The 21076-nt window shown below is 50.2% G+C and overlaps 1 protein-coding gene across 2 annotated transcripts in view; it reads right to left on the reverse strand.

The window, feature by feature from the left end:
* Positions 1 to 21076, reverse strand: part of LOC128089588 (phosphofurin acidic cluster sorting protein 1-like) — a 43191-nt gene that overhangs the window by 12376 nt on the left and 9739 nt on the right. For both annotated transcript variants that reach the window (XM_052701187.1, XM_052701196.1), the window contains exon 2: positions 2977 to 3064. In XM_052701187.1, the coding sequence (XP_052557147.1) occupies positions 2977 to 3064 (88 nt within the window). The remainder of the gene's footprint in view (positions 1 to 2976; positions 3065 to 21076) is intronic.

Consider the following 21076-nt stretch of genomic DNA (forward strand, 5'->3'; position numbering starts at 1 on the left):
CAGCAATGGAGCCAAATCCTAGAGAAACACAAGGCTAGAGCCTCCTGCCCTCCTTGTGTCTGCTGCAAATGGGTCAGCAGTCCCAAAAGCCAAGTAGCAAGCAGGTAGCCCAGTAACAGAAACCAAAGTTACATCCCTTCTGCAATCAAAGGAGGTGGTGATGGGCAGAGAGTACCAAGGGTGCTTCACTGATGGGAACTGCAGCAGCATCAGGCCAGCCTGAGCGGCACTGGTTGAAGGTTTTTCCTGCACTGCCACTGCTGATATTATCCAGGCTAAAAAAGGAAGAAAAAAAAACCCAAAAACTAAAGAGAGGAAGCGAGAAAGGCCTCCACACCTTGCAGTAATGCAGTGTCACAGTTCTCACCGGCTCCACAGCAAAGACAAGCTCTACAGAAACAGTCCTTGGTTTCCAAGAGCTTTCTGCAACACAGCTCCCAGCAACTATGCCAGGAGTAAGGCTTTCCCTGTGAAAAGGCTTCCTGAGACGGAAGAGAGGAGGTGGAGCTAATCCCCTTCACCATCTGTGAGCTTTCCTGGCCAAGAACGCACCGACTCTTCCTTCCTGCATTGCTCTTTATTGAGATGGTAGGTGGTCACCGCTACAAGCATTTACTTTGACACATTCACTGTTTGCTGTTTGTTATGGAGAGACTTTCCACCAAAGATTTGGTCTTTCATCAGGCTACATGGCCCAGTGCAGTTATTCTTCAGGAAGATGTTACTTCTGAGGACAGAGCTACGGCAAAGGAAAGCCCTGTACTACCCAACAGGTGACAGGCTTTGACCTTTTCTTGTCCACTGAGGCAAAAACCTGGCTCCCGGTCATTGCCACATCTTGAAAGCAGGCCGAAACAGACAGAAAAGCACCACCCAAAATTTGAGGTGAAGAAGCTTTTGGGGAAAGAATAACTTTTTAAATATCATCAGGAAATTTGGTTCCTTAAGGAGTAATTGGAATTGCTTAGGAGTAGAAAATCTCCAAACAAATAGTTGTAATAAGACCAGAAGGAACCCTGTGAAGTGAAGTGTGGACAGAAAACCCTACAAGTACCTTCTACTCATGACAAGAGGCAGAAAACCCAACAAAGGCTGAACCAGAGCCACCAGCTGCATCCAGTGAGCAGCTGCATTCCTCCCACAGCACCTGCTCTGGGAGCACGGGGACTTCTTTTCCTTTTTCTTCGACAGCTTCCCCTACTCACAGCTCAAAATGGGGAGTTCCCAAACGATGATGTCTCTCTGCCAAGAAGCAGAATTGCATTTCCCTTCACACCATAATCACAGTTATGGAGCCAAGACTAGATAATGGCACCTTTGTGGTGCTAAGCCAGGCATACCTGGCAGCACCAGGCAGGGTCAGAGCCTTGTGTCCACATAAGGTGCCTTTCGGAGCAGCTGCTTCCTGACAGCCTTACCCCAATCCAGCAGAGCTACCACTGAAATGGGAGAGAACATAGCTACCCTTTCCACCAGTCCCCAGTTGCCTACTTAGGAAGCTGCAGGTCCTCCACAAACTGCATGCATCATCTGCTTCCATCCAAGAGATGGCAACACTTGCTGGGCAGCCTTCAAACAGCTATTTGCAAGTGTGACTCATCTGTTACCTAGGAGAGGAGCGGGAGGAATGGATCCATCTGAGATCGTTCTGTAGGCAGGTTGCATTGAAGCTGCCTACAGCTTCCATCTGCCTTCCAGGAAGCCTTGGCAGTCACAGTCCTGGCAAGGCAGCTGCTCAGGCCTGCGGAGGCAGCCCAGGTAGGAGCACAGCCCTCCCAAACATGTGGGTCTCTATGCAGCCAGCCCACTTCCAGCCCCAGCCCTGCGCTGCTGGCATCCCCAGCCCAGCCTTGGTTGTTCCCTCCTTCCTGTGGCCAGGCAGCTCTCTCCTGCCCAGCTCGCTCCCTCACGAGTGCCCACATCGAGGGGGCACAGCCAGCGCCTTCAGCTTTCCTGCATGGCACCATACATGCAGCCAGCCAAGCAAGATGCTGACAAACTATGCATGGACTGCAGCACCTTCCTGATTTCCTCCCTCCAGGCCCCTTGTTTCAGACATTTAGCTTTCAGATCCTTCTGGGCAACGAACCAGGCCTGCCATGAAGGCAAATCCCAGCTCTCGGAGCTCCAGTAACGCAGTAGCTTCCAGCACTAATCCAGGATTTAGGTCCTAATGTGTGCAGCACAAAGAGCTCTGTGGGAGCGCAAAGCTGCTGAGCTCCCACCTCACGGTGCGTTCAATGGGATCAGCGGCTTCCCAGCCTGCTGACAAGAACGAAGGAAGGACACCGGCACCCCAGCTGGGTTAGGGGAGCTGCGGAGAGGGCAGCCCGCTTAGGAGGCTCCTCCAGTGATGTTCCTTGGCAAAGCATACGGCTGCACCCCCAAGGACTTCTCTCCACCAGCAGCTGCAGAGAGGGCTGGACAGCACGTATGAGATGGCGGCAAACTCCCTCTGCCTTTCCTTCTCCCTGGTTCAGAGTAGAGGCATGGTGAAAAGGAGAGGGCAGCCGAGGCAGCAGTAAGACTGTTTTGGGTGTGCATGGCAGCAGAAGGCATGAACAGAGCTGCCCCATCCATCACACAGCCCTCCTGCCCCACTCAGGATGGGAATCCAGACAGAGAGTGCTGTCAGAAAGCAACCACTCCTAAGGTTAGCTTAAGGGGTTGGAAATAATGGGGTAGGGATGCTGACCTTCCAACAGCAGCCTGAGAGCATAACTTTGGCTGAGGCAGGATGCTCTCAGTCCCAGTGCCTACCTACATTCATCCCTGATGCCCACCCAGCACCAGGCAGCTTGCACCTACTCCTGCAACATCATTGCTACCTACCTGCGAGCCCAAATCTCCCCAAGGCTGCTAAATGACACAGGAATGAGGGGTCAGCACAGAGGGAGGGACGCACAGACCAGCACTTCACGGAGGGCACAAGGACGGGCTCGCCGCCATCAGGCAGCAGCAGGGAGAGGAGCCTACCTGAATCTTCACGGCGATAAGCACAGAGCTCAGCTCTTTGTCCAGCTCTTTCAGCACTGTGAGTTTCTTCAGGCGCAGACTGCAGAGCCTGTAAGACAGAGAGAATGGGACGCATTCAGGTACCACCATCCCTGGGGCTGTGCCACATGGTACCCGGTGCTCGGAAGGCAGCCTGGATGCTCAGCCCAGCCGCACGCACGGGCTTGGCCAAGGGACGCTGGCATTCACGAGCCCCTGAGCCCAGCCCATTGGGGAAAAAAGGAAAGAAGGAAAATTAACGGAGCTAAAGCAGGCTTAACGGATTAGCATGCGACAGGAAGTCCGACAGCAGGCCATGTGGTGATGAGATCCCTTCCCTAGCAGGACCGTTGCCAGCTCTGCTTAAACCTACCTTGGCCACGAGTGCTGTTTATTTATAAACCAAAGTACTTAAATCCACTCTTATCCTGGACTTAGTTATGGCGAATGTTCCCGTGCAGACATCACAACTCAGCTGTTCCTTGCACAGTGTCACCAGAGCTAAACGTGGAAACACGGCCTGGTGAAAAACCCACCGAGGAAACTGAGCTCAGCAATCAAAGGATCAGCTGGTGTCCATGAGACGGCCAGCATGGGAACAGCAGCTAGCAGCTGAACCAGGGAGAAGCTCGCAGTGGGGCTAAGCACAGCTAGCACCGCTCCCCAGCCAGCACTGACTGGCTTTCCAGGGACTCTAAAGGAGCCTTTGAGGATATTGGAAGACTACAGCTCTACCTGGCAGCTGTGCTCCTTATCCAAAGCTGTCTCCTCATTAGCTCCCTGTACTCCGCCCAGAGGAATTTGGGAATCCCATCAGTACCTGGTGTTTCTCCTCAAGGAAGAGTACATGCATACTTACAATCTCTGACTATTTCCTCAACCTGAAACAACGGGGCTCTTGCATCCTTGATCTCACTTGCTCAGGCACAGCTGGGACCCTGCAACCCCAAACCCTGTCCAAAACCCTGCATTCTGCAGCACCATCTCCCTTCCCAGACAGATTAGCATGCATGTTCTGGAGTCTACACGTATTTATTTACAGCAATTGAGTACAACTTTTCTAAAACAGTGCTCCTCAGCAGCTTGGCTACCCCTAATGACCCTCTTTTTATCTGTTACTTAATCAGTCTGTGCATCGCCCAGATCTGTGTCACTGCTTCGGGTTTAATACCATTTCTGGCCAGCAGTGGGTCCCCCACTAATCCCTGCAGATCCCTACAGGACGGGACTGATCCACAATGATCACAACAGGTGAAATTTTTCAGAATACACAAACAACACAGGCACCAAACTCATACTTTGAGCCACTCCCATCCCAAATAGGTATACTTGTTCCCTTCCCAGATCCAGGCTGCTGCTAGCGAGCCGTTTCCTTCCTCCCCAGTAAAATGAGTTGGAATTTGTGTTCTGAAGTCCGATGGAACTTTTTTTTATCACTGTGACCAACTTGCCTTGTGAGCATACCTTGAAAAGCAAATTTCCTGCAACACATACATTTAGTGAAATTCAGTTCCAGCATCAGAGCCCTGGCTCTGGTCTGAAGAACCTCCCAGCCCATTTCCCCTGCAGGCAATGGCAGTTCCTAGATGACACACACCATGGATGGTTTTACTGTCGCATTGCACAGCCAATGCTTCAGCAAATCCCTAAAGCCCTTGATGCCAGGGCAACACAACCCAGAAACCAGAGGTACCATTCTTCTGGCTGCTGGAGGGGCAAGGAAAAAGGGAAGAAAACACAAGGTGTGCACGGTACAGGAAGAACAGGCTAGAGCTTTGCCCAGTAGCCTGTGGTACACAGCAAGAGCAATTAGTGGGGAGAGGAAGACAATTCTGACCTACCTCTTGTCTCAGTACAAAGATCTGGCTACACCAGAGGAAGGGGGAGCAGCAGCTTTACAAGCACTATGCAAAATGGGAGCCGCACAGCTGCCCAAAACTTACCCGTGGGCTGGAAAAGGTTCCTGGCAGAGGCAGGTCTGAGCTCAGGGTGAACAGGGTGTGCTGGCGTCCTGCACTGCTCCGTGCTTGGCTCACTGACCACTGGTGAGTTACAGCTCTGGGCAGTAAGTATTATTTTCCTGAATATTGTGACTGACTTCAAGTGGCAGCAGCCAGGCTGCTTGGGTTTTTCCTGAAGCTCCTATGCCATCTACAAATGCTGGAGCACACCCACCCTTCTCAGCAGCGCTCCTTCACGCATCCTTGTCAATACTAATGCTATGAGATGCACAGCTGCAGGCTAAGCCTTCAACAGCAGCTGTTTAGCAGCTCTTTGATGTTTTTCCTGACTCTGACAGCTCCAGTTTGTTTTCCAAGGTGATACCCACCTCTGAGACAGGGCTCCTGGAGGGATGCCAGCTGTTCAGCAAGGCTCACAAAGGACCCGGCTGTGTATTCCTGCTCCTTTCTCTGTTTGCTTCCTGCAAACCCTACCCCTGGAGCGCAGGAGGCAGTGAGCCAAGATCAGGCACTTCAAGCACTAGAGATGCCCTGAAGCTCTCCCTGCAGCACCCAGGCCCAGATGCTTGTAGAAACAGTTTGATTTGCTTTGCCCAGAGGCCTGCCTAGCTCACCTTTGATGGAAAAGAGCACAGAAATGTGCTGTGCCCAGCACAATGCTGCCCAGGACACTCTCCCAGCCTTGTGAAGTCAAGGTACTGCACTTCGTCGCAATGAGATGCTGCTGGTGCACACATAGGAGAAACCTAGTCCAGTTTCATAACCCTACATAGGGGAAGAGAGCAAAGGCACACCAGGAGCAGGTGAGAGTGTCGGTGTCAGAAGGGTGCATGCCACCAAAGCACAAGGCAACATCCTCTGTTAGGACAAATGGGAAAGCAAAGGGAAGAAAACAGTGTCTTGTACAGCGGCTACATCCATCTTGTCTCCTTGACCTTTGTGGAGCAGATTTCTCCGTCCTCACAGGAGAGGAAGTCCACCCCAGCAGCCCCAGGTGCTCTCACCTGCCTGGGCAGTCCATCTGTAATGGCATTAAATGTCACTGTCTCACAGCATACAGACGTTTTTCAGGCATGCCCTGCCTCAATCAGCCCTTGGAAGTGTGCCTAACTCTTTAATCTCTCATCAGCTCTGGGTTGGTCAGTGGTTTGCCCTTGAGCACACTGCATCCAGCTGCTCCACTCAATGCATTCCAAAGCTGCACGGGCTGCCACCCAGAGGCTCAGAGCTGTGTGCTACCTGTGTGTGGGGCAGCCAGGTGTGAAGGAGGATGCAGCACAGCCGAGTGATGCATCTGCTGGTGTTGCCCGGAAGGCACAAGATTCTCAATACCTAACATGATATGCAAAATCATTCTCTTCCTCAGGGCTAAGTGTGAAGACAAAAGCACTAATGGGTACTGCATGTTTCCCAACAAAGTTCTTTTCCTGCTAACATTCAATCTGATTCAAGTCAGACACAAAGCTGGCAGCTCACAATGCCATTTTACAGTCTGGTCATGCTGCTCTGTGCTAGGAAAAGTCAGCAGCAGAGAAATGCCCTAACAAATCATCACAGGCTAGTACTACTGTCCCTGCAAGTACTGTCCAGCACCAGCTGGAGTGCTGCTATTGTAACAAAGCTGCTGTGCTGCCTTCCCAGATGTACTCAGCCTTTGTTTAAGGTTTCTCCCACTGGTTCTGCTTCAAACCTTTTCTTTTTGGCCAGTTTGAAGTCTGGCACCCACCTGTACCTTCATAAGACAGTACCAGCCAAGTGAAGTAGAAGGGACAAAAACGTGACTTGTTTTGGTTCACTGATCAAACTGTGAATGGGAACGTATAAAAGAAATAAAAGCTAGTTCAAGGCCAAATACTGGAGAGTTTTGAAAACAGAAGAGGCAGCTCTGGAGCTGCCTATCCAGCATGGAGGAAAGTGGCAAAGAAGGGCTGGCAATAATTAAGACTGCACGTGACTGTAAAGTAGCTGGTGACAGTGTTGAAGAGAAGGACAGAATTTCAAGGACGTCATCAACATCAAGGGAGCCGACCTCACCAAAGGCCCAGGATCTGGGCATCTCAGGAAGGTACCTCTCAAACAAAAAAAAACTCATTCAGAAATATCTGGCAGTTCCTCACAAAGAAATGCTGCAAAAGGTTCAGACAAATGGCCCCATGCCTGGAAGGAGGGGTAGCACAGCAGCCTGGTGAGACCACGCTATCTTCAGACCCCAGGGCCAAGAGGCAAGCATCTAAAAGGTGAAACTCAGCCAAATTATCAATGGCATGCATAGCAACAAAGCACAAGACCAGAGAAGCCAAGGTCCCAAGTCATTCATAGCTAGTTAGGAGCACCCTATGTTCGCCTTTTCTATCTGAAGATGTCCTTTCAAGAAGCACACAGGGCTCCTTCTGCTTCCTGGCAAAAAGCTGGTCACAGAAACACATCCTTTAGGGATTCCCAAGTACAAGCTGCTTTGCCCAAACCCCACAGACACCCTTGGAGTACCTGGCCTTAGAAGGTGAACCTCATCCCTGGCAGTGGCAGGGCCAGGGGCAACTAGCTGGGCAGGAGATGCTCAGAACAGTCCTTTAGGCCAATCTGTCACAGAAGCAACAGTTCCACCATCACTGCAGGCACAGGATGCTTCCCCTGATTCCTGCACAGCACCAGCAGCCCAGTGTGTCCAAGGTTCCCATATTCAGTCCAATGTACTGCAATAGTCCCCATCAGCTCCCCATTAGGGAGCACCCACAGTCAGTGCAGTGTGCTCCAAAGCCATGCTGCCCAGCTTTAGCAAAGCTCTCACTGCAGCTCTGGCCTCGCTGCCTGGAAGAACCATCTCAGTGTCATGGAGCTGCCTTCAGTGGAGGGAATGGGAGCAATCTGGTCCTGCTCGTAGAAGCAAATACCACCAATGTCCTCCGGTGTCACCTACACTTTCAAACAGTTTGATATGCATTGAAATTGCCCTGGTAAATTTAAGTAAGGCTTTACAAGAATAATCCCTGCTTAAAATCAAGAGGTAATTAGAGAGGCACGTGTAGGCCATTTAATTGGACCCCACTGGAGTTACCTCTGCCCTCACCACGACCATACACAACCCTGCCATCCTCACATTGCAACAGCCAAAGTACATCAATCCTGTATGGAAAACAAACAAACACACACAAAACACTAATCTAACTCTCCAGCACTGCCACAAAGCACAACGTGCCTGATTGTGCCCTAGTCAAAACTGAATACTCTGCAAATAGCCTTTCTGGCTACAGGGATTTTGGGAGTCTTATCTAAAACTTCTGTCTCCTCTGCACACAATCTTACCGCTTTGCCCCACGTAACCCAAGCATCCAGGTTCAGTGCCAAAAGAGCTTCTAGACAGCATCCAACTCTGTAATCAGAAGAGATGAAGGATGCCAGCAAGGACAGGATGAGGACACACAACACAATCAAAGGAAGGAAGAAGGTCACATCAGAAGAAGCAAGAGCATCCTGCGAGAGCAGCACCATCACGGGCAAGAGCTCCTGCTTCCAGGAAAGCCAAGGAGGAACAGAAGTCAGGCAGCAAGTCCTGGAAGGACAGCACCTGAGCCTGACACAGGGCACACTGCTCCAGGTCAGGGTTTTACAACGGGGCCAGGTTAAGAACACATACAGCCCTTCTCAGACCACAGGGTCCTTGGTCATGGATGCATTGTGCTTTCCAGGTGGATGCACTTTCTGAGGCCTGTGCAATGCTGACCATTCATCATCTGGGCCAAGAGCCTCCTGCTTCAGCAGTCCTGAGCTGCCCTGCAGGTTCTGTCATGCTGAGCATCCTCAGCACAAGAATGTTTGCAGGAATCCCTGCCATTCAATCACCTCTGCAGCTGCTTTCCTCCAGACCAGATGTGTGCAGACAAGAGCCAACACAGCGCTCCTCAGAGTGGACACAAAAGTGGAGATATTGTATTCAAGTCTTTGGAAAAAGAGAAACACACTTAAATAAAACAGACACAGATTTTAACAGTCGTCCTACTATGCAGCTAATGGTAATAATAATTTAAAAGAAATGGCAGTAAAATGCTTCTTAGCTTCAAAGAACTGAAAGCAGCAAGTTGAGGGAACTCACAAGGCAGACATCTGGAAGCAGGGTTAGCTGAGAGCCCAACCAGCCACCTCCTGCCCTGGATAAATGGAGAATACCACAAGCAAACTGAAATGAAACACTTGGTTTTAATTGCAAGTTGCAAAGCAGAAGAAACCAACTCAGAGCTTGAAGGAGCAGAAAGCTGGTTTTCCCCTTTGAACTGCCAAGTAAGTAAGAGGGTATATAAGATAAGATCTGCTGGCTTCAGGCTCCTGGAAAATACTGACCAGAATCCATTGGTTTGACTACTCATGAATAATGATCCTCCATCCAATTAATTGGGTTTTCCATGAAAAACGTGTTTGGTTGAATGTTCTTATAACCCACTATACCTAAAATAGCCTCAGTGAGCCAATTGAAAGGGCTGACTTTGGAGATTTAAACTCAATTCTCATTTTCATACAAAAGCAGATTAATTGCGTGCGACTTATCCATCTAGTAAACACAAGAGAAGTCACTCTTCACTCCTAAAAAAGTAAGGTAGAAGTGAATACACTGTGTGACCCTATGATTACATAGGATCCCTGGAGGAAAGGCCACTAGGAGTTCACAGCTGAGTGGGTGCACTTCACCTTGTTGATCACTCTGAGCCCATGCTGCTGAACAGCAGGTGGTAGAGGGATGCCCAGAAACGGACTACTGACTTCAGCCTGCCTCTGTGAGAAGGTACACAAAGCTTCTTCCACGTAGCTGAGTTGCCCCAGAACGCAAGAAGGGCAGACACAAGCTTGCAGCAGAGCCTCAGAGTCTGTTGACAGCAGCAGAATGAGCAGCATGACTGTTAGCAGCTGATATTCCATCTCTGGCCCATCCTGGAGGAAGGAAGCTTATGGTGCCTAACAGCCTCACATGGTTCTCTTTCCATCACCAAAAGGGACAAAGGATCCAACTCTCATCCAAGACTCCAAGGACTCCTAAAATAAGCATTCACCAAAAAAATCATATCAAAGAATCATAGAGTGGCTTGGGTTGGGAGAGACCTCAAAGATCCAACTCCCCAGCCGTGAGCAGGGTTCCTGACCACTAACTGTATCAGGCATGTTGCCCAGGGTCCCATCCAGCCTGGCCTTGAACATCTTGACCTCCCTCAAAAAGGCCTGAGGCCCCCCATCTGCACTGGCCAAAGTCACGGGTGAGTGCATGCTGCCAAAAGTATTGACACGAAGATGTATTCATGTGTTGCATCTCGAGATTTATTTTTTTTTGCACAAGTCCTGGTGAGTTTTCTGAAGCAAGCCTCCTCCCCCGGGCCTTGCCTTTATGACAGGAGCTGTTGAAGCAGTACCATCTTGAAATGCTTTCTGCTGAGCACAGCGCTTGAAGGTGCTTCTTGATTTAGATTTTGGTCATCAGCAGAGCAGGAGACTGAAGCTGCACGTATTACTCCTATAACTAAAGACTAGTAACAGAGCCTCTTTGGAAAGAGGAAGAGAAGGGTTGTTGCTACCTCAATGCTGATAGCCCTGAGAGATGCAAGGACAGCTCAACTGCTACAGCAGAAGAGGCTGCTGCTGTTTCTGAGGTTTCTTCTCCAACCACCCTCCCGTACATGCACAGTTATTTGTAAAACAAACAAACAAAACCCCAAAGCATTTTGTTGGCAAATAAGAGCCCTGCCTGAAGAGCTCTCAGCTAAGAGGAAACAGAGACGTTTGGATTAGGATCAAAAGCACTCCTGACGGGAGAACGCGGGGTGCAAGCAAGAGCTATGCAAACCAGCCAGGTGGCCAGAAGTTGGACAGCAATGCTCAACTCCCACTAAGCCTCATCTGAACCAATGCTACCACTCTGGTGAACCAAATCTCTCTTCCACCGCTGTGCTGGAAAGCAAGTGAGAGAAATCCTTCCATCACCACCATCCCCTCTAGCTAAAAAGCAACCAGCCAAAATGCAGCTGTTTGCACTCATCTCTTTTCGTTGCTACTGCAAGAGATGAAGAGGATTCGCCTCATCCTGCCACCACACTGCACAGCTTAGCAAAGCTGCTGCTGGTTCAGCACGGACCCCCAGTGCTCCCTGCCTTGCTGCGTGTCTCAAGGGTGCAGAGGGGGAGAGAGCAGTGCCCAAGGGCATGGAGGAGCCAGATCCAAGGGTCCCCACTTAGGACTCAAGCTCAGGTGCCACTTTAACAAGAACTGGCTTTTTACATATAATCATAGCATCTTTAAGGTTGGAAGAGATCTCTAAGATCCCCTCGTCCAACCACCAACCCACCTAACCCTACTAACCACGTCCCTCATGGGACATGGACATCCCCATGGCTCCGGAGCACCCCAGGGATGGTGACCCCACCACCTCCCCAGGCAGCCTGTGCCAGTGCTTTGCTGCTCTGAGAATCATTTTTTCTAATATCATATCTATAGATGCCTTTCTGATTTACATTAAAGCCACAAACCTCTTCAATAGAAACAGATGGAATTGAACTGTGCTAGGCTGCTATCACCTTCATCAAATCCCCTTTTCTCCCTCCAGACATTCCTGATGGGCAGATTTCCCTGACCTACTTTTCCTGAGAAGTTTCAGCTACTTCCCCTGAATGGCAATGAGCTCCCACGTGCCAGCAAGCAGCTCCTAGAGAGCAGGCAGTACTTCCCTGGAGCAGCATTACATGGGGAGAGCCAGGAGTCCCTGAGCCCTGCCACCAGCACAAGCCCACCTCGGGGTCTGGGTAGAATCAAATGCTAGTTACTGCATAATGGCATGAATGCAAAGAAAACACAGAGCTCATCAAAACTTGTGGCTGGGTCAGACTGACATGGTCAGCTTGGCCTCAGCTGCCAGGGTACCTTGCACAGCACCAGTCTGATGGAAACGTGCTCCTTAAGACATGCATGATGCTCTCCCTCAGGACTCTGTACGGATGTTCCAGTTTCTAAGGAAAGGGAAGAAGCCTCATATCATCCCTCACTTCAGAAACTGCCCGAAGGAACACTCCTACTTTAAATGTGTGTGCTGATCTCTGGAAAGTTTCAAGGGCTTCAAAACCATTATTTCACCAGACAGAGACAGGGTTAGATTCTTAACACTGTCAAGGCAGAAAGAAAAAGGAGGGCTGAGCCCGAACAGCTCAACTTGCATCCCTGCAATGCAAATCTAAGCCACATCTGAGCCTTCAGCATAGTGTCACAAATGCTCTCTAAATAAACTCAGGCAGGTACAGCTCTGCAGAGAGAGAGAGTATGTATGCATGAGTGTGTGTGGAGATGGGCCCCTGACAGACACCACGGGGTCAGAGCTCTGCACTGCTATACCAGTCTTCTCCAAGGAGGATTTCTATGTAGGATTACATCAAACAGGCACCTGAGTACACATACCCTTCCAGATCTTTGCTGCTGACATGACAACTGACATGACAACTTCACCATGACAACTGATTATACAGTCCTGTCATTTATTTAAACCATTATTTACCCACGTGAGGACTTTCCCCTTTGTTCTGCAGCAGCATAGCTTTCTAAGAAGCTCCCGAGAAACCTGGTTGAAGGCATTTTGGAAATCCAAACAGCCTATTAACTACATCTCACAGACCTACAGCCATCCCCTAGTTTTTAGGCCCACCCTAGCTCAAGCAGTGACTGTGTAGATATCGAGGCGGTGTCACAGAGCTGGGACCTCATTTGGGCTTTGTTTTTCCCCTTCATTTTGTTAAAGTCTCCCCAGTCTCAAGTGCCAATAAAATAAAGTTCATTGGTTTGAAATGTCAAGGCTAAAAATGCAACAGAATTACTTTCATCCTAACCTTCTTTGATGCTCTTGCACAAATCCCAAACTATGTTTATCAAATAATCTTCTGTTCTTGGAACAGTGTTTCTCAGTATCATATGCTCATAGAATTGTTAGCAAAGATCACCAAGTCCAATCCCAGCCCACTGCCCACATCCCTCAGTGCCACATCCCATGGCTCTGGGACTCCTCCAGGTGACCCCAGCGCTCCCTGGGCAGCTGTGTCAGTGCAGAATCACTTCTGGAGAAGGAATTGTTCCTAGCAGCCAACCCGAACCTCCCCTGGCACAACGTGAGGCCATCCCCTCTCGTCCTATGGCCGTTCCCTGCCAGCAGAGGCCGACCCCGCCTCACACAGCCTCCTTTCAGGTGGTTGCAGAGCCATAGGTCTGCCCTGAGCCTCCTCTTCTCCACACCGAACAGCCCCAGTTCCTCAGCCGCTCCCCATCACACTGGTGCTGCAGACCCCTCACAGCTCTGCTGCCCCTCTGAGAGGCACCCCAGCTCTGCTGACAGACCCTGCCCTTGCCAGGTACAACCTGTCTGCGTGAGGCTCTCATCCCCACTAGTCCACCAAAGCAAAGACGGCAAAGCTGTTGCACCTTTCCACCTAGGGATGAGAAGGCAAACCAGTCCAGACTTGCAGTGATTCTCAAGGTTATCCATTCTCAAGGTTGAAATCCTTCTATAAGCTACTGCATCACGTTGGAAGGAAGGGAGAACCACACACAGTCGTTGATGTTAAATTAACTGAAGTTACTCTGTCTCAAGCATCCCATTTCTCAAGCCTTGAGAGAGCAAACGGAGCTTGGCAGCCTCTAAAACGTGTCAGACACGCTACTGAACCCATACAGCTCCCAGAGGCGTGGGAGGAAGTAGCGTGAACACACAGAGAGCTTCCCCAGAACACACAGCCACACCAGACACCCTCGCCTGCCTGCCTGCCTTCCAGGAGGCTCCCAGAGCTCCTGCAGGCACACTTGACTGCTGCCGTGCACAGGGGCGCGCACTGCACAGCACCTCTCCCACACAGCACCAGACGGTCACGGGGCCACAGGAGGACAAAGCCACAGTGTTGGTGCTGCAGCATTTGGTGCCTTCTGTCACATCCTGTTACCCAGAAGATGCCCCTCTGAGAACTTCCTCCAGAAGGCTGCTCAGCTCTTGGGGCCATGGCTTCCCTCAAGCTCCCAGCCTGTGGCAAGGCTGCTCAACCACCACGGCACTGGTACGAGGTGACAGCCTGACAGCCAGGCCCTAGGAAGGCTAGCCCCAGGCCACCTGAATTAAACACAGCAGTCAACATGCACAATTAAAGTACATCTCTTCATGTTGATGACTGCGATCCTTGTGGTCAATAAAAAAAAACCCAACTCATTACTGTGAGATATTGCCCAACCACCTCTTTACTGTGTGAGCATTTACAGCTCCTACCACAGACTGGCTGCTCGTCACCAGCGCAGCCTGTCACAGACCCTGTGGACATGCCCCACGTGCACAGCCAGTGAACGGGATCTTGCAGAAAAGGCAGGAAACAAACAAATCACTCTCAAAAACAGAAAGCACTGCTCTTAAACTGAGATACTTGCTTAAACTGGGAGACAACACCCACAGCAGAAGCGTGTTCCATAGGCCCAGCCTAGGTACTGTCAACAGGATGCCTGGAGCCCATCAGAGCAGTTATTTTTCAGGCTCAGATCTTTAACTTAAGCTTTTCATTAGGCAGCATGGATACCCCGGGCAGAGTTCAGCCTCTCGCTGGATACCATGACCAGCACAGAAACAGCTCAGTCACTTTGGTGCTGACACTTCTGACCCCACCTCTACACGTGCAGCCAACCAAGACATCAGAAGCAGGTTTCTTGCAGACGGTTTTGACCAAGCACAGCTGGCAATGGAATTTCTTTTAATCCTTACCAGGTGAGCAAAGAAGCCAAAAGTATTTCCCTTTTTGGGAGCTGAACCAAGGGCAGACGTGGTACACTTCCCAAGCCCACCACTCCCAAGGAGACAGCCCCTCCTTCTGTACACTGCCTGACAATACCGAATTCATATGGGGGCAGAGAAGGGAGTCTTGGTGAGGGGTGTTGGACTGCAGAAAGCCAATGCCTTAAGCACCTCCTGGACTCCTCTCCAGCCCCAGCATTCAGTGTGGAGAGGAGCGGTCAGCCCATCCACATGTGCCTGGCAGGCTCACTTCCAGTGGCAGGACCCGAGGTTAGCAGTCAGCAATGGAGAACAAGCTGCTAGCAGTCACCCCATGCGTGGTGTCAGTTCATACAAGCCTATTTCAGAAGGAGTTGAGAAAGTTATTACCATTATTTCTACCTTTGCCTGCTCGATCTTGTTGTCCTAGTTACCAGAGCCCTGGTGTCTACGGCAACCAGCCCTGGCAAGCCAGCAGGAAAACGCAATGAGATGTTACACAAATATTTGAGAGCACTTTCTGAAATAGCAGAAGTAGGAACAAGTTACAGCAATTTCGTACCCAGCACCACTCCAACCCTTACTTCAGTCAGACTCCCAGTCACCCCCATGGAAGGCAAGGAATGGACACGATGCGCTGCAAACCCAAATCTGAAACCCAAGAGCTCACACAGTTACCTACATGGCACACACACTCACGTGCCCAGACTGAAGCTCACAACCTGTGCTAGCCTTCAGCAAACTGCTCTTCTCTACCCGTGCACAACCCCTGCAGCACCCAGGCTCCAGGCATACTGGAACACTTCACACAGGCATTACAAGGCACCTCCACTCCTGTGCCTCGTGAGATCACTAAGAGCTCTGCAAGAATTCAAGCCCTGACTGCATATTTGCTTCTCTGTTGTTTTCTTATCATCCACACACAATACTTGAGATGCCTGCAGGGTCCAGCCAGCGAACAGCAGTAAGCCAAAAGTCCCTGTCAGCAAACTGTGAGGCTTGGATGGTGTCAAAAGGACAACTGGTGCAGTCACCATGCACCATGAAGCCATCGGGCACACACTTCTACCTGGCAGCTCTCGAGGCCTGGAAAAACAGGTATGCTGTAAGGAAGCACCTCCCAGCACACCTTCAAACAGAGCTGAGCTGAACTGACACAAATAAGGTTGTTGAGGGTACAGATGCTGAGGCTGGCTTTCCTCCCAGCCAGAAAGACTCATGGCTGTGACCATGATTAGCTCCATCACAGTTACTTGTTCAGGTACTCAGGAGGAATAACTCTGCATGTCCAACAGTAACCAGGGACTCCTGACGCAGAACTTGCTGGACTGAAAAATAAAGATTTTAATAGCTTTTGAAGAACACTGTATGCTCAGCTTGCCCTGAATATTTAGTGCATAGTGCTAGGCACCTCACAAGAAAAACAAGGATCAAAATCCTGAATGGAAAGCAAGAAAATTTCAGTCCAGATGTGTACGTAATACCTCACAATGCGTAACAATATGGACGTGTTTAAAATTCAGTCTAAAAGAAACAAAAAGATACCGCTACCTCTCTTCAATCCTTAATGCCCCTGTTTTACAGCATGCTTGGCATTTAATTTACCAGCTGGTTATCAGTCAGGAGACATCCACATCAAATGGGAAGTTCCATTTTCTCCCATGATGACTCCCTTTGTAACACTCAGAGAGAGACACACTCTAAAAGCATCCTCATGAGTAGGCACTGGGGCTTCAGGAGCTAAGTGGGGAGCACGCGGAGCCAGGACGGGGGGAACAGGACAGACATGCACTGGCTGCACATCCCAGGGAGTGCCTCTGTTGGAAAGCACCAGGTCCTAAATTACCTCTAAATATTCTGCCTACGAGGGCTCAGCTCAAGGCCCTGTTTGAAGTATTCAACTCAAACAAACTTCAGAGGAACCAGCTGCCTTGCAGTGAGTGCTGCGTTAAAAGAGCTGTGCTTCTGCTCAAGTTACCAATGTTTTTGGTTTTGTTTTCCACCTAAATGAAAACGGCAAATTACTTCCAAAAAGCTTGATTTAAACTGTGGCTTAGCTCACTCTGACCTAAATGCACTGAACCTTTTGCTGTGGCAGGGGGGAGCAGGCAGGAGCAGCAGGGAGGCAGCTGGGGGAAGGCCCTGCAGCCCCTGGGGAAGACAGGCTTCCTGCCCTTCAGGGGCTGCTCCATCTCACACAGCAGGATGAATAGCCAGGCTAATTGGGAAGCTGGGAACCGGGCTGGGGCTTGGGGGAACCGATGTGGGTTGCCACAGCAACTCTGCAAACCCACGCCACCAGAGACCACCACGCTCAGAAAATTCAGAAAGAGCCCTTCCGGCAGCTGGATGGCAGCCAGTTACCCTGCTTATGGGATTGCAGGCATAGAAAAGCCCAACCAAGCTCAACTGTATGCATGGGGGCTCTCCAAGGGACACCAGAGCAGCTGGGACGTCAGCACCCAGCAAAGCCAGGCTGCGAAGGCACCATGGGGCAGACCCCACACAGCCATCAGGATGGATTCTTCCCACAGGTTTTCCCATCTGAGGACTGCACACGCCTCTTCCAGAGCAGCACACACACACTGCGTGCAATGCAGCCAGCTTGTTCTCTGCCCAGCCTTCCCAAGCACAACAGACAATAAAAACGTAACACGAGACTCAGTGGAGTGAGTAATGCTCAGAACCACTTTATGAGGGCTGACAGCAATTCAGGGCACAGCAATCTTCCAGCATTTTCCAAAATCCCTGATAGAAAACCGGGTATTTTCCCTTCCTTTTTGTTTACATGAGCTCTCAGAGCCTGAACTTGAGCACCTGATGTTAAACACCTGGCTTAAGCCTCAGCCATACAACACCCCAATCCCCTTGGCTTACGGCATTAGCAGGAGTTAGCAGGCTTACTGCAATGGCTCCTGTCAGTCCCTCGGATCGCTCCTAATTGCCACGTAGAAAGTACAAATGATTCCAGCAATTCCAGAGACAGGCTGAAACGTGAGACTCAGCCACCATTTGCACTTCTGTCAGCACTGCTTTGGCCTCCCTCTGCAACGGCACAGCTCGACACCGCGATTTCAGGGGTATTTGCACATCTCAGGAGTTATTTGTTAGCTCTTTCTGGCAGTTATTCTTGGTTTTGCATGGCTTTTGATTAAGCTGGTGTCTGAGCACAACTGCTGACCTGCCCAGCACTCACCTCTGGCTGGGAGCCACACTCTTGACTGATGTTTAATCCCTTGTAACGCGTGGTCGCTCTCCTGCTGAATGCAGCCCCAGGTATGTCATGGGCCTAAAACACTCCGTGCCCAGGAAATTCTGTAACAGCCTCTCACACAATCAGGAAGGATGAGTTCTTACACAGGCCCTCGTAAGAGATGTTCACAGGAATCAAACACCGCCCCAGCTCTTCAGTGACACAGAGGCATGGCTTTTTCAGAGGGCACAGCCTGGGAAAGCAGTGAACCTGGCCATCATCATCCTCCTCCACCAGAAGCCTGCGCCTTGTTCCCAGCTCCCCGCAGCTCCCCGTCACCACCATGTGTTTGAACACATGATGAACTGACTCAAGCTGCCAATCCAGCAAAGAACAAACCTCACAAAACAGCTATTTGTCTCTTTTCAGACCAGCATCGAGATGGCTCGGCACGGCTTCCAGCCAAAGTGAGGCTACTGCAATTAGCCACTCTGGGGATACTCTAATCTTTTTCTCCTTCATCACACCGTAGTGTGAACGCAGCCCCATCACAATAGCACTGCTGGCTTGATTTGAGTACTTGCATTCTGTTTTGTCCTGTGCCGAGTCCTGCAATCTGCTATCACGATGTCAGCTGACAGCACTGGCTGTGCTGCCATGAGCACTCACACAACAGCTTTGGGTTGGGTGGCCCAGCTGCTTGTCTTGCATGAGATGAAAGATACCATGGCCTCGCCTACAACAGGACAATAAAGCATTGTGTATCAGAAGCAGCAAGGTCATTCCCAGAAAGCACGGATACTTAGTTACTGCTGCAAAGCAGTTTCTCACAAACGTGACTCTTGTAGCCATGTGCAGAAGCTAGAGGCAGTTTACCTGCATACCCAAGCTAAAACGAGCCCCCATGAGCAGACACTGGAGTCCTGCTGCATACCAGCACCTGCAGAAGCTGCCTGCAGCCATCTCCCACTACAGGAGCTTGCTGCTTGGTCCCCTGGTTGGCTCTTCCCTTCCCTATCTTCTCTTCCATGTCTCCATCTCTCAATTACCTGAACCTACAGACCTGATACTGTAGTACCTGCCCAAAGGACTGCCAGCTCCCATTGCCACTGTAAGCGCGAGCTCTGTTTCAAAGCAGATTTTCATCCATCTTCTGCCTGCTGGCAGAGCTGCTGCTGGCTTTGGAGTCCCACCTACAACAACAGGGAGGCTTTTCAGCCATGCTGCTCTTCTCTCCTTTGGGCTGGAGAGCAAACAACTCCTACCAGCCTGCTGAGGATCCTGCTGGGGATGTCAGCTGCTGAGAGCGCTGGGTTTTCACACCACCTCATCCTAATAAGTCACCCCAAACACCACTTTCAGGCTTTCCCATCTGTGTTCCCTGGGCACAACAGTGTATTTGACACGCTGCCTTCACACCACCTTATGCTTTCCGTAATTCTCATGTGTTACTAAACTACTCACACTACAGGTGATTCAGCAAGGCAGCAAGACTGGAAGCCTGCCAACAGCCATTGAGAAACAGCTTGAAATACATCCCAAAGGACAGGAGAGAGAAAAAAAACCTTGCTGCACAACTCAAAGCTCAGCTTTCTCAGACTTGCTTTAAAGTAGGTGTCCGAGGAACGAGCCAACACTCGTCAAGTTTGTTATGCTCTGGAGCAGTGACCGCAGGCTGCCTGCCATCAGGAGCAGGAGCTTACATGGCATTGTCTTCACAGCATGGAGACTGGATTTGGAGAGCCACGTTTTCGAGCACCTCATCCCTTTCACCTACAGGCTGCAGTCCCTGGGAAACACACAGCTTGTCCTGATGGAAAATTCCTGATTGTTCTAGACACCTTCCTTCAGAGCAAAAGCTGCACATGCCTTCAAATCATCATGACTCTCAAGGACAGGAACGCTACCAGGCTTGACATTCAGAGGATGACATTCCCCCAAAGCATTCCTCAGCAGGCAAAGCAAAAAGAAGCCAAAGTCTGCCTTAAGAATCACAAAGCTTTAAAGGAAACCTCCCACTGGCAACACAACGGAAAGCACACATCGACTTCTGAGAAGATGGGAAAGAAAGGTGGGTGGGAAAGAAAGCTGCCCCACGAGCCCCCAGCAACTCTAAATGCTCCTGCTTTCAGGTGTGCCCACGTGGAAGAGCAAGATGTTTTTCTCGGCCCTGATGGCTCTCCACTAGAGAAGAAAAAAGCAGCCATGCTTGAGCAGATATATTTAGAGGGCACTCACTGTGGGCTTGCATTTTTATTGCAAGAGGGCTCACGAGCTTCACTCACCAAGGCACAGCAGGGAAGGAAGCATCCAGCTTAGGTGAATTTTCTGTGTGTCTGCCTTCCACACGAGCAACTCGTTATTAATGGGGTGAAAACCCAGCAAACCTTTGTGTCTCTGGCTGTAGATGTTCAGACAGCACATTAAAACCATCATCAGGAGATCTATGATTGGCAGTGGCTGTACACACAGCTTTAAGTGCAACAGAAGGCTTCCTGAAAAGCTCTTTTAGCCAATCACAGCCAACCTCTTACACACTCCCAGGCCTGAAAAACTCCCCACAACTTTATTTCTCACTTACCTGCTCACTTTATTACCACCTTCCTACCAGCTGCTCCATGATGCCATCCACAGACCCACTCAGTGAGCAGTTTGCTCAGTAGCTTCTCCCAGACACCACAGCCTGTCCATGCACAAGAACATTACTAGGCATAAAACAGACTCCCTCCCTCTTTACCCGTTTATCTAATCCCAAACAGCAAGGCTGAAGTATAGGAAATCTCCAGGTAGTGCAAAACCTGCAAATATAGAGGGAAGAGAAACGGTGAGTGCAAATGGCTGGCTCCCACTCAGCATCTCCTGCCCATTACACAACCTGCATGTTTAGGAAAAGGAGAAAAGCTTGAGAACTCTGGGTATGAGACAGATCCTAGGAAAACCCCATGGGCTTGTGTCCCTGTTGCACTTTGTACAGTTACAAAATGGCTTTGGACTTAGTCAGAAAAAACGACTTCATTCAAACCTGAAACTCAAAGGTCTTTTGCAATGCAAGCACTTCCAATGTGTTCCTGCCACAGGGGATTATTTGTTTTTGTGTATATGTGTGAGCACACCTATTTCGGTTACATCTCTGAAGAGCAACAGATGCTCTGCAGAACACGCATCACACAT

This window comes from Tympanuchus pallidicinctus, unplaced genomic scaffold, assembly GCF_026119805.1.
Source record: "Tympanuchus pallidicinctus isolate F22 unplaced genomic scaffold, pur_lepc_1.0 scaffold1, whole genome shotgun sequence".
NCBI lineage: Eukaryota > Metazoa > Chordata > Aves > Galliformes > Phasianidae > Tympanuchus > Tympanuchus pallidicinctus.